The sequence below is a fragment of the Suncus etruscus genome, chromosome 15, assembly GCF_024139225.1.
Source record: "Suncus etruscus isolate mSunEtr1 chromosome 15, mSunEtr1.pri.cur, whole genome shotgun sequence".
Classification (NCBI taxonomy): Eukaryota; Metazoa; Chordata; class Mammalia; order Eulipotyphla; family Soricidae; genus Suncus; species Suncus etruscus.
In genome coordinates, this window is record NC_064862.1 from 21,578,389 (window position 1) to 21,592,510 (window position 14,122).

The 14,122-nt window shown below is 52.9% G+C and overlaps 1 protein-coding gene across 1 annotated transcript; it reads right to left on the reverse strand.

Moving 5' to 3' along the window:
- Positions 1–921: 921 nt before the first annotated feature.
- On the reverse strand, positions 922–5,882 carry LOC126030691 (L-serine dehydratase/L-threonine deaminase). Its single transcript, XM_049788904.1, has 7 exons — positions 5,716–5,882; positions 5,431–5,470; positions 5,135–5,274; positions 4,964–5,055; positions 4,370–4,597; positions 2,189–2,313; positions 922–1,475 (listed from the first exon to the last, which is right to left on the reverse strand). Exons 1-7 carry the CDS (start codon positions 5,869–5,871, stop codon positions 1,267–1,269), a joined length of 990 nt encoding a protein of 329 aa, XP_049644861.1. The 5' UTR covers positions 5,872–5,882; the 3' UTR covers positions 922–1,266.
- Positions 5,883–14,122: the final 8,240 nt, after the last annotated feature.

The following is a 14,122-nucleotide window of genomic DNA, read 5'->3' on the forward strand; positions in this document are numbered from 1 at the left end:
GTGCATGCACCCACCCAGTGTCATTCACCCAGTTAGCCATGCGCCTTCCATCTATCCATCCACATCCTTCTATCATTTACTCATGCATATATTGTGTATCCACCCACTCATCCATCCAGCTTTCCACCATTTATCACTCATGCACCTTTATCAACACAACTACCCAGCCATGTTTAGCCCATCCAACTAACCATCCACCTGTCCATCTAATCAACCATCTCTCAATCTGTCCACACATCCATCCAATCATCCATCTATTCATCCATCTGTCCATCCAAACATCCATCTATCTGTCCATTCACCTATCCATCCAACAGTCCATCAGCCTGTCCATTCACCCATTCAACCATACATCAGTCCAGTTCTCCATTCACACACCAAACAACCATTGTTACCCACCATCATCATTTACCCACTCAGTCTTATATCTTCCATTCATTCTTTCATAATTTATCATCCATGCACCTTCTATCCATGCAACCATTCATCCATCCAACCATCACTTCACCTAACCATCATCGATCCACCAATCATCCATACAATCAATCATCATCCAATTTTCTATTCATCTAATCATCATCATCATCATCATCCATCCATCCATCCATCATGTTTTCATCTATCCAACTCTCCATCCACCCATTCAACCATCCATCCATATCTTCATCCTTCTAGCCAAATATCTCTGTATCATCCAGCTTTCTGTCCATTCACATTGTCTTCCTTTTCTCCAGTTGTTGGGTGCCTACTTTTTTTTCTGGTTCTTGTACTAGAGTTTTTTTCGTTGTTATTTTGGAATACACTGGTGGTATTTGGGTTGGGGCACTCACTGCTTATACTGGAGCAGGAGGGTGAGGAGAGTACCTTGGGGTGGGGGGGTGCTGGCAGAAAGAACCCAAGCATCTCATTGCATAAATACATTTTTTTTGGTCAGTGAAAAAGTTTGCACATTAGAAAAATGAGTGGAGGTGGGAGGTGGGCTTTCTGGGGGAACGGACAAAGGAGTCCGGCCCTGTCCACTTCACTGAGGGGAGGGAGGCAGCCGCTATCATCTCATCCGGGTCCCTCTCTGAGCCCCACTCTGATCTGAGCACCTGGATGCGGAGGCCGCCTGAGCAGGGCTACAGGACAGTCTTGGGTTGGTCACAGAGTTCTGAGTGCAGCCAGCTGCTGATCTTCCGGCTCTGGCGTGGAGAGCATGGTGGCCCTTGATGGGCGAGTGGGGACGAGGAGGTGAAAGGCCCAGTGCCAGGGCAGGGTGGGGGCTCACTTGGCCGGCCGGTTGCTCATGCCGAGCTGCTCCTTGAGGGTCTGCAGCTGGGCCAGGCTGATGTTGCTGCCGCCGCAGACAATGATCACCAGCGAGGACAGCGGTGTCCGCAGCTTACCCTGGCCCTGCAGCTTCTGCACCACACGGCTGTACACGGCCGCCAATGCTGCGCCACACGCAGGCTCCACTAGAATCTTCTCATCGTCTGCGTGAAGAGGGGCTCAGTGAGCGGCCCACCGATGTCACAGGCTGGTATTTTTTTTGGGTGGGGGGGCCCACCTGGTGATGCTCAGGGGTTACTCCTGGCTATGTGCTCAGAAATCACTCCTGGCTTGGGGGACCATATGGGATATCGAACCGTGGTCCGTCCTAGGTCAGCCGCGTGCAAGGCAATTGCTCTACCGCTGTGCCACCGCACCGGCCCCGAAGGCTGGTCTTTTGCTAAAGATGGCCCCACACCCACTGTCCCCTGGGATCTTCCTGTCAGGAAAGACTCAAGCCCCCTCTGATCAGAGGGAGAGAAATAATTTTGTTTTTTTTTTGGGGGGGGGCATACACGATAGTGCTCAGGGGTTACTCCTGGCTTTGTGCTCAGAAATTGCTCCTGCTAGGCTCGGGGGGCCATACGGGATGCTGGGGATTGAACCTGTTCCATCCTAGATTGACCACATGCAAAGCAAATACCCTACCACTGTGCTTTCTCTCCAGCCTCTCGCAGCCGATTAAGTACTCAGTTACTATGTTTGGTGGGGTTTGTTTTTTCTTCTTTCGGGGTCATACCCAGCACTCCCATTAGCACACCTGTTCCTTCACTGCTGGGATGCATATTACTGGTCCCCATGTGCTGAAGGGTAGTTTTGGGGGCTGAGCAGGGTGGAAACCTCGCCTCACACAGTGCAGATGGGGCCCAGCACCTACCCACGAACTTCTCGATGGCGGCCACAGCCTCCTGGTCTGAGATGGTCTCAGAGAAAATGGGGTGTTCCCGGAATAGTTTCAGGGCCTGAGCCCCCACTGTCTTCACGCCCAGGGCCTTGGCAACACTGGGACCGGAGCCAGAAGGATCGAGGGACAAGAAGGGAGGAGGAGAAGGGTCAGTGCGGGCGAACCTGGGGTGGTCCAGGCAGGGGCCGGGGTGTGTGTGTGTCTCCTGTAGCCCAGATCTGCTGATCTGTGGGCGAACAGCCCCCTATGGCTGCTCAGCTTGGAGTCCAAAACCAAAGCCACAGCAGGGCTCACATCAGAACAGCATTATCAGAATCCTCCCGGGCTGAACCCTTCCCTCAGCTCGGGCCCCTTGCATGTCCCTCAAGGCACAGGACTAGCAATCTGGGTCCAGGGAAACTCAAAGAATCCGCCCAGAGGGCTCCCAGAACAGTCACTGTTTTTCCTGTTTTGTTTTGGAAGCTCAGTGCTTACTCTTGGCTCTGTACTCAGGAGTCACACCTGATGGTGCTCAGGGAACCATATGGGATGCGGGGTGGTTGAACCGGGGTCAGCTGTGTTTAAGGCAAATATGCTCCCGCTGTGCTGTTGCTCCAGCCCTTGCCTCTAAATTTTGCTATTTTTCTACTTAATATGCAAAGGTTTGAGGGCCTCTGTTTTAGATTCTTAGTCTTCACATCATTTCTCTATGTTGTGATAAATGGAACAAAAAAACTTTTAATAACTTTACAGACTAAAAATTGGACAAATTAAAAACTTTAAATTGGGGCCTGGAGAGATAGCACAGCGGCGTTTGCCTTGCGAGCAGCCGATCCAGGACCAAAGGTGGTTGGTTCGAATCCCGGTGTCCCATATGGTCCCCCGTGCCTGCCAGGAGCTATTTCTGAGCAGACAGCCAGGAGTAACCTCTGAGCACCACCGGGTGTGGCCCAAAAAACAAACAAACAAAACAAAAAACAAAACAAAAAAAAACGACTTTAAATTGGACAAATAGAATGATTTTTTTCTACACAACCAGAGAAACTTCTCTAGTCACATACTATAGAAATGATCCCTGAGGGGCCGGTGTGGTGGTGCTAGAGGTAAGGTTCTGCCTTGCCAGCACTAGCCTAGGACGGACCGCGGTTTGATCCCCCCCATGTGGTCCCCCAAGCCAGGAGCGACTTCTGAGCGCATAGCCAGGAGTAACCCCTGAGCGTCACCAGGTGTGTCCCAAAAACCAAAAAAAAAAAAAAAGAAATGATCCCTGAAAGTATAGTCTTCATATTGAATGAAAAAAAAATTTGTTTTTGGCTCGGTCACACGTGGCACCGCTTAGGGGCTACTCCTGGCTCTATGCTCAGAAAATGCACCCGCCAGGCAGGCACAGGGGATCATATAGGATGCCGGGATTAGAACTACCGTCCTTCGTGCAAGGCAAATGCCTTACCTCCATGCTATCTCTCCGGCCCCTAAATAGAATGATTTTTAAGTCTTAGGGCCAGAGTACAGCTGATAGAGCATTTGCCAGCACGTGGTTGACCGGTGTTCAAATTTCAGAATCTCACATGGTCAGGAGTGAAGATTCCTGAGCACAGAGCCAGATGTAACCCCCTCAGTGCCACTGGGTGTGGCCCAAAACTCAAGAACAAACCAAACCAGAACGAAGGTTTCTTTTTTTGTTCGTTTTTTTGGCCACACCCAGCAGTGCTCAGGGGGGTTACTCCTGGCTATCTGCTCAGAAATAGCTCCTGGCAGGCACGGGGGACCCTATGGGATGCCGGGATTCAAACCAATCACCTTAGGTCCTGGGTTGACTGCTTGCATAGCTAACACTGCTGTGCTATCTCTCCAGCCCAACGAAGGTTTCTTAAACCTCGTCTATGGCACACTATTCTTATAACATGGACACCCAAATCCTAATGGAGCCCCGTCTGTCAAGGGTCTGTTCTGGGATGGCACCTCGGAAGACAGGTGGGGGTGCCCAGTTGGTGGATGGGGGCAGTCCCTGAAGACCCAGTGCAGGAACCATCCCACCTCTCTCGTCCAGAAACGGCGCTGAGCCCTACCCCCATCCCAGACTTTATCCCAGCTACACCCCTCATGGGCTGGGTGGCCCACCCCCTCATGAAGTGGGGGACACCCCTAGGTTCTGAAGCCCCCCCAAATGCTCACCTGGTGATCTGTGGCAGGGTGACTAGCTTGCCGGCCGAGGTGGCTGCATGGTAGCTGTGGGCCCCGACGGTCTCCATGGCGATGACAGGCACGTCCCCCCAGCCCACCTCCTGCAGCCCCTGGACCACCCCACACAGCATCCCTCCGCCGCCCACCGACAGCACGATGGCACCCGGCTTGGCACTCAGCGTCTCTTTGAGCTCCTTGACGATGGTGGTGTGGCCTTCCCTGCATGGGGTGGGGTTGGTGAGCGGTCAGGGTAGGGCACCCATCCAAGCAGCCCCCCATCTTTATTTTTTATTTTTCAACTATTTATTGATTGACTTTTTGGACCACACCCAGCGGTGCCCAGGGGTTGCTCCTGGCTCTGCACTCAGAAATCACCCTGGCAAGCTGAGGTACTGTATGGGATGCAGGGAATTGAAGCGGATTCTTCCCGTGTCAGCCACATGAAAGACAAATGCCCCACCACTGTGCTATTTCTCTGACCCCTGCTCCCCCATTCTGACCCATCCAGCTATATTTCCCAGGGAGGGCCCATGCCGCTGCTCTGGTGTCTGCCTGCCTGCGTACCCCTGGGTGGGCCCCACATACCAGATGAGGGGGTCGTCAAACGGAGGGACATACACCCAGCCCGGGTTGTTCTTTGCCAAAGCCTTGGCCAGCTCGAAGGCCTCGTCCAGGGTCTGCAGGGCAGTGCAGGTGTGAGTAAGGGGGAGGTACGGGGCCCCCTGCCCGGCCCCCTCCCACCCCTAGGCCACTCACCTCCCCCACCACCTTGACCGTGGCGCCCTCATTCTTGAGCCGCTCGATGGTGAGGGCCGGGGTGGTGCTGGGCACCACGATGGTAGATGGGATGCCCAACTTCCTGGCAGCATAGGCAGCCGCCATGCCTGCATTGCCAGCTGTGAAGGTGCCAGGGATTTAGTGCCAGGTGTCTAGGAACTGAAGCCCGACCACCTTTGGGGTTCCGAATTACCCCTCCCCGACCCCATGGAACTGTGACCCAGAGAGGGATTGGGTCTGGCCCTGAGACACACAGCAGAGGATCAGTCACCTACCGGAAGAACAGACGAAGTGTTCACAGCCTTGCTCAGCCCACTGCGGAGACACGAGGACAGGAGTCAGGCCCAGTAATGCCCCTAATCATGCCCACTGCCACCTGCTGCTGGCCATTGGGGCCTGCCCTGTCCCCACAGAGTCTGGATTTGGGGAAGATGAGGAGAGGGTGGGAAGTGGTCTCTCCTTGGCTGCAGGAAGCACATCTGGGGGCCTGGGGACAGGAAGGGGAACAGGGGTGCTGGCTGTCCTAGAGCCCCCTTGCCCTGTCCCTCGGTACCCCCCACCTTTTTGCAGAGGTTCCCGATGCCCCGGATCTTGAAGGAACCCGAGGGCTGTGAACTGTCCATCTTGAGGTAGACGCTGGTGCCGGCCATTTTGGACAAGGGCATGCTGTCCCGGACAGGCGATTTCACGTGTAGCGGTTCCGAGAAGGAGGTCATAGCTGCAGGCAGCAGGAAGTGTTTCCGAGGGTCAGGAGAGCTGGTGTGTGTGTGTGTGTGTGTGTGTGTGTGTGTGTGTGTGTGTGTGTGTGTGTGTGTGTGTGTGTGTGTGACAGACTGTGTGTGGCCTCTTTTTAGGACATCATGGCCTCCACACTCAGACACAAATACTAGGGGCTGGAGCAATAACAGCAATAACACAGTAGTGTCTTGCACGCAACTGACCCAGGACCGACCCAGGCTGACCAACCCAGGCTCAATCTCCAGCATCTCTTATGTCCCCAGAGCCTGCCAGGAGTAATACCTAAGCGCAGAGCCAGGAGTAACCCCTGAGTGCCACAGGGTGTGGCCCACAAACACCAACCAACAAAAAAACATCAGACACAAATACAAGTCCAGGGACTGGCATCCAGACACACCTGCACATGGGGGTCCCATACCCCCTGCTGGGAGGTTGCAGTACTGAAGGCGCTTTTGCGGGTACAAACTAAGACCCAGACGGGGCAGCAGGAACAATCTCTTGTCTCCCAAGTCCTAGGCCATAGCTAAACTGGCCACATGGCCCTGTAGTGGGACATCTCGGGGACACACTGAAGAAGCTGGCATCAGATCCCGAGGGTGCCCTTTCTAGGTGTTCCCACGACTAGGTCACATTTGCAAACAATTTTTATTTTTTGCAAACACTTAATTTTGTTTGGGGGTGGGGGCTCATACCTGGCCATGCTCAGGGGGTCCCACTTATGGTTCCTGCTCCAGGGAATCACAGGTGGTAGTTCCCGGGTCAGCCACGTGCCAGGAAAGCACCTCTGTTCACCCTGTCTTATGGCTCCAGCTCCGAAGAGTACTTCATGCTGGGTGGGTGGGTTCTCTCTGCCCCTCTCCTGGGAGGTCCCTTGGGTGCACTGGGGGTGGGAGGCTCTGAGGATGGAACTCGCTTACCTGAAGGTGTTGAGCAGAGCAGGCAAATGATAATGGGGCAGAGCGGCCAGGGATGGATCCACAGACAGACTTGGACAAGAAAGGGTGGGTGGCCCGCTGGACTGTCCTCTCAACACTCTGGGTGCCAGTTCTGGCGCTTTATTCCTTGGGCGTCCAGGGGCAGCCAATGGGATTTCAGGGCTGGACACACCCCCATCGGGCCACACCCCCTGGCCCCGGATCCATGGGGGTTCTGGGGAGGGGGGGTGCTGGGAACCCAGGGCTTCCTTCTGCTGCTTCCTTTTCTCTTCCGAGAAATGTCCCATTGCAGCTTCCCAAGCATTGTTAGGGGCTGGTTCCGCTGCAAATCGTCAACACTGCTTAGTTACCTAGAAAAGCAGTTGGGGGTGTTTCCCAGGAGGGAGAACTAGGTTTTTTGTTTGTTTGTTTGTTTGTTTTTGGACCACACCCGGTGGGGCTCAAGGGTTTCTCCTGGCTCTGGGGCTCAGAAATTGCTCCTGGCAGGCTCTAGGGACCATATGGGATGCTGGGCCTGCTTCGTGCCAGGCACTTTACCCACTGTGCTTATTGCTCTGGCCCTGGACTTGGGGGTGGGTGGGTGAGTTGAAACTCCAATCCAATGATCCAACTGCAAACTGCAACGCCACGCCCATCCTTCTGTGACCATTTGGTATTTGGGGAAGAAAGAGCCTGGGCCAGTCAGGGTTCAAATCCTTTCTGACCCTGGCCTCTGAGAACCTTTGTTTGCTCACCCTTAAAATAAGGTGTGAGGGGCTGGAGCCATAGCACAGAGGCAGGGTGTTTGCCTTGCATGTAGCTGACCCAGGATGAACCTGGGTTCAATCCCTGGCATCCGATATAGTCCCTGAGCCTGCCAGGAGCGATATCTAAGTGCAGAGCCAGGAGAAACCCGAGTGTATCAGGGTGTGGCCCAAAACTTAAAAATAAATAAATAAAATGGGGTGTGAGTCACTCCCAGAGCCCCCCTCTCACATCCTGTAAGCGACAGCATGGACAGTTGCGTCCGAGAGTCAGGGCACAAAAAGGAACGAGTGGGTCATATAGGTGTGGCAGTCAGCTTCAGGGCAGCTCAAGGTTAAAGGGGCTGACCCTTGACCCTTGTCCCACGTCTCCTCCTTCCTGTCCAACTGTCGTGTGCAAGGGCCTGGCTGTGTACTGGGAGTGCTGTATGTATTCCTATGTACACACACACACACACACACACACACACACACACACACACACGTCAGGCTGCCTATTTTTTCCTCCACAAAGCTCTCTTGTCCCGTTGGTGAGGACAAGAATATCGATGAGAGAGGGAGTGTGGGCAAAGGCACAGACAACTTGTGCCTTTCTCTGGGACAAACTGTCCCCTTCAACGACTTCACAGAGGCAACAGCAGGTCGGACGGGCAGCTCCAGGTGGGAGAATGTGGGTGACTTGGGCATTGTGAAACGATGTGGTCACAGCCTCCCTCCTGCACCCCTGAGATAGTGCAAGGCCTCGGCTGCACCCACGTGCTTCCCACATGGGCTCCACTTGGTCCTCAGACCGGCAGGTGTGTGAATGCTGACCGTCTGTCACAGCTGAGAGAGCAGTACAGAGGCTGGGACGGTGCCCGGGATCTCCCTGGGAGTTTATTATTTTGTTTTTGTTTATGGGCCACACCTGGCTCTGCACTCAGGAATCTTGCCTGGCAGGCTCAAGGAACCATATGGGATACTGGGGATCGAACCCAGGTCAGCTGCGTGCAAAGCAAATGCCCTATCTCTGTGATATCACTCCGGCCCTTCCTGGGAGTTTAAGGGGAATGTGTGTGTTCCTGGATTCAGCCAGGGCTGCCCTAAGGGTCGGGTCTGGTGGGTTGGGTCCAGGGGAGGATGGCCCAGCTCTCTCTCTCTCTCTCTCTCTCTCTCTCTCTCTCTCTCTCTCTCTCTCTCTCCCCCTCCCCCCCCCTCCCTCCCTCCCTCCCTCCCTCCCTTCCTCCCTCCCCAGCCTCTTAGGGGTTACTCCTGAATCTGCACTCAAATGCTCCTGGGCTGGAGAGATAGCATGGAGGTAGGGCATTTGCCTTGTATGCAGGACGGTGGTTAGAATCCCGGCATTCCATATGGTCCCCTGAGCTTGCCATGAATGATTTCTGAGCATAGAGCCAGGAATAGCTCCTGAGTGCTGCCGGGTGTGACCCAAAAACCAAAAAAAAAAAAAAAAAAAAAAAAAGAAACCTGGGAGGCTTGGGGGACCATATGGAATGCCGGAATTTGAACCACCGTTTGTCCTGGATCGGCTGAGTGCAAGGCAAACACCCTACCGCTGTGCTATCTCTCTGACCCCCCATAGGTACTCCTTATTTAGGCTGGCAGCTCTCTCCCCAACAGTACCAACCAGGGCCATGGCAGAGCAATGCGATGCAAATACCACTACTGTTAAGGGCCAGAGCCAGGGTACAGTGGGGAGGGTGCTTGCCTTGCACACAGCCAACTCAGGTTTGTTCCCCAGCGTCCTCTAGCCCCCACCTCCGCAAGTCTTGCCAGGTATAATTCCTGAGCACAGAGCCAGGAATAGTTCCTGAGCATCTTTGGGTGTGGCCCCCAAATATAACTGAAAAGAGAAACATCAGCCCTGTGAGAAGGAGGAGGAGCGAAGGCTAAGCAAGGGCCGAAGCGATAGCATAGCGGTAAGGCATTTGCCTTGTATGCAGCCAACTTGGGATGAACCCGGTTCGATCCCCAGCATCCCATATGGTCCCCTGAGCCTACCAGGAGTGATTTCTGAGCACAGAGCCAGGAATAACCTCTGAGTGCTGCCAGGTGTGACCCCAAACCCAAAAACAAAAGGCTAAGCAGGTATGTGTCCTTTCCTCTGGCCATGTGCTTTTATGGTCTGTGGTTTAGTTTGGGGGCCACACCCAGCAATGCTTAGGGGCTCCTCCTGGTGCGCTGTTCTAAGAATCACTCCCAAGGGAGTTGTGGGACCAGGCAGTGCTGGGAAGGGAACCTCAGGCCTCACACATGCAAGGCAAATGCTATATACAAAGCCACATCCCCTGGGAAAATGTTTCCAAAAAGAAGCTGCATTCAAGAAGACTTCATGGGGCCGGAATGGCGGTGCGTATGGATCCCCCGGCGTCCCACATGGTCCCCCAAGCCAGGAGCAATTTCTGAGCGCCAGGAAACACCCCTGAACATCACCGGGTGTGACCCAAAAACAAAACAAAACAAAAAAAAGAGTTCACTGTCAGGAGTCACCCTTTAATAGTGTATAACTCAAAACACTTATCTCTTTCTTCCACTGAAATGCTACACCCATTCCCTGTACCCTCCCAGGCCCTGGCACCTCTAAATCTGTTCCCGCCTGTCCATGGAACCCCTCATACACTGCCCTTCCAGGAAGGCTTTAACTTTGGAGAAGAATCTTGGTCTGGGGCTGGACCATGGGACAGAGGAAAGGACACTGGTCTTGCATGCAGCCAACTCAAGTTTGATCCCTGTTGTCCTCAAGCACTGCTAGGAGTGATCCCTGAGTGATCGCCTGAGAGCCAGGTGATGAGACTCCTGAGCATGACTGGGTGTGCCACCTCCTGCAAAAGAAGGTCCTGTCTGATGGGAGGGTCGGTCAGATGGTGGTTTGTGATTTAATCTCCAGCTGATGTCTCTCACAGCCTGACAGCCCGACAGAAGATTGTGGGCTTTTTTTTTTCTTTGTGGATCACACCTGGTGGCACTCAGGGCTTACTCCTGGTTCTGCATTCAGAAATCGCTCCTGGCAGGCTTGGGGACCATATAGGTCCTATATTATATTATATTATATCTATATTATAGGATGCCGGGTCTGTCTAGATCGACAGCATGCAAGGCAAATACCCTACCACTGTACTATCACTCTGGCCCCCACAGCTTTGTTTTTTCACAAATCTAAGCATAGGGGTTTGTGCAGGAAAATTATTCAGCCCATGGTGGGAACCCAGATCTCATAGGGCAAGAGGCGTCCCTAAAATCACTCAAAGTCACTCTGGGGAGGGACTAATAGAGCAAAACCAGGAAAGCATGCCAGTCCCGGGGAGGTGTCCTGCCCAGTCAACTGTACTAACCTCATGGCCATCGATTCATCCAAAACACTAAATTCCAGAGTGCCAGTGCCATGCTTTGCCGTGAAGGTGCTGTGTGACATTTAACTCATCGCTGCACCTCTCTGAATTTCTGTCCCTGTCAGATTTCAGCATCTATCTGAAATGATAGTGATGAAGGTTTAAGGACCTGATTGGTGACACATTAGACAAGCAGGTTTCAGTTGTTAGTGACCATGTGCTACGGGGCGTCCATGCTTTTTTTTTGGGGGGGGGTTTGGGCCACACCTGGTGACACTCAAGGGTTACTCCTGGCTATGCACTCAGAAATTGCTCTTGGCTTGGGGACCATATGGGACACCGGGGGATCGAACCAAGGTCCGTCCTAAGTTAATGTGTTCTAGGCAAACGCCCTACCACTTGTGCCACCGCTCTGGCCCCCATTCTTTTTCTTTATTTTTGGGGGAGGGTCCACAACCGTCGGTGCTCAGGGGTTAGTCCTGGTTCTGCACTCATAAATTGCTCCTGGCAGGCACAGGGGACCATATGGGATGCCGGGATTCAAACCATTGTCCATCCTAGATTGACTGTGTGCAAGGCAAACACCATACTGCTGTGCTATCTCTCTGGCCCTGGGGTGTCCATTCTTACGGGGGGTGGGGAGAGGGGACTAGAGAAAAATAAAAGTTGCTTTCCCCATTTAACAGATGGGCCCTCTGAGGCAGGAGGGCAGCGGCCGAACCGGGAATCTGAGAGCCGGGGCTGAAACCCAGCCATGGAGTCTCAGCTTGGCCACCTCCTCCACGTTTTCCGATGCGATTACATCACCGCTTCCCCAGGAGCCTCTGGGCAGACCGGCATGTCCTTGGCCGGGCAGGGCAGGTGGGAATCCTGACGGTTGTTTTCACAGCTCAGCCCGAAGAACTGGCAGCTCCCGTGTCTGTTTGTGTTTGCTGGCGTCGACGGCCAGCCCTAGCTCCTGATTCGCTCTGGGCTCTTCTCTGCCTCCCTTGCCCCTTGGTCCCAGTTGAAAGGACACCGGCTCTGGCACCTTGAGGCAGGCACCTCGCTGCCCTCGGCCTCAGTTTTCGGTCCCAGAAAATGGGGGTGATGAGGCCTATGGTTGTTGAGACTGGGTGGATTGGGGTTGGGTGTAGAGAAAAGATGTAAACAATAACCCTGATGTACAGCTGTGATTTTATTTATTTATTTATTTATTTATTTATTTATTTATTTATTTATTCATTCATTCATTCATTCATTCATTTATTCATTCATTTTGGGGCCATACCCAGCGGTGCTCAGGGGTTACTCCTGGCTCTGCGCTCAAATATAGCTTCTGGCAGGCTTGGGAACCATATGGGATGCCGGGGATTGAACCTGGGTCCGTTCAGGTTGGCCACATGCAAGGCAAATGCCCTACCACTGTGCTATCACTCTGGATCCCCTCTTAGTTGATCCTAAGGCGAAGCCTGGCCTTAGATGGGGCTGGAATGATAGATCTTGGAGGGCATTTGCCTTGCAGGCTGCCAACTCAGATTCGAACCCCAATATCCCACATGATCTTTTGAGCCTGCCACAATTAATTTCTGAGCGCAGATCCAGGAGTAACCCCTGAGTGCCACCAGTTGTGGCCCAAACACAAAGAAACAAAAAAGACTGACCTAGATGGGGACCCCCTGGCCACTCTGGGTCTCCCCTTGGTGAGAACTATCACGGATGGAGCAGACCAGGGCCAAAAGGCCAATGGGACTGTGTGTTTCCTGCAGAGTCTATGGAAAATCGAGATCTCTGAGTGTAGGGGTGAGACTCCCAGCAGCTGTGTGCCTCCATTACTTCAGCTTCCAACACAGGCAGGAAGCTTTCCCTTCTCCAGGCTTGTTAGAACTGGGGGGCCGGGGCCGCGTGGGTGGGAGATGGCAATCCCTGTTAGTGTGTGCCACCTTCCCAGTGTGTCCCTCCTCATTCCTGTTCCTGAGCCTGGGCTCTGGGTTTCTTGTTCTCAAGTACCCAGACAGGCTGTGGCTGAATTTTTTTGTTTCTTTTTTGGGGGTTGGGGGAGGCACACTGAAGAGCACCCAAGCCAGTGCTCAGGGGTTAACCCTTTCTCAGAATTACTTAGGGCTCTGAGCTCTTGAGTGTTTGGGGGGACCATATGGGGTGCTAGGAAATAGACCTGAGTCCTGAATCAGTCATGGACCATAACAAGAAGTGGGCCTGGGGCTTTCCTGATCTCTCCCCTCTCTCTTACTCTTTCATCTCTCTTTTTTATTTTTTTATGGTTTTTCGGGCCACACCCTTTAGATGCTGAGGGGTTACTCCTGGCTAAGCGCTCAGAAATTGCCCCTGGCTTGGGGGGACCATATGGGATGCCGGGGGATGGAACTGTGATCCTTCCGTGGCTAGCGCTTGCAAGGCAGACACCTTACCTCTAGCGCCACCTCACTGGCCCCTCATCTCTCTTTCTCTTTCTCTCTCTCATCTCTTTCTCTTTATTTCTTTTTTTTTTATTTTTTTAATTTTTTTTTTGGGCCACACCCGGCGGTGCTCAGGGGTTACTCCTGGCTGTCTGCTCAGAAATAGCTCCTGGCAGGCACGGGGGACCATATGGGACACCGGGATTCGAACCAACCACCTTTGGTCCTGGATCGGCTGCTTGCAAGGCAAATGCCGCTGTGCTATCTCTCCGGGCCCTCTCTTTATTTCTTACTCTGTCTCTCTCTGTCTGTCTCTGTCTCTCTTCTCTCTCTCTCTCTTTTTTTGATTTTTGGGTCAGACCCGACTGTGCTCAGGGTACACTCCTGGCTCTGTGCTCAGGCTTGGGGGACCACATGGGATGCCAGGACTTGAACCACCATCCTTCTGCGTGCAAGGCAAACGTCATGTTATCTCTCCAGCCTCTTACTCTGTCTCTTTATCTCTCTTTCTCTCTCATCTCTCTTCCTCTTTCTCTTCCTCTTTCATCTCTCTTTCTCTCCCTTATCTCTTTCTCTCTCATCTCTCTTTCTCACTTCCTCTTTTTCTCATCTCTCTTACTTTCTCCTCTGTCTCTATCTCTCTCTGTCTCTCTCTCTCTTACTCTCCATCTCTTTCTCTTTATTTCTCTTCCTCTTTCTCTCATCTCTTTCTATCTCTTACTCTGTCTCTCTCTCACATCTCTCTCTTCCTCTTTCTTCCTCCATCTCTCTTTTTTCATTTTAAATTTTTTCTTTATTTAAACATCTTGATTACATATATGATTGTGAT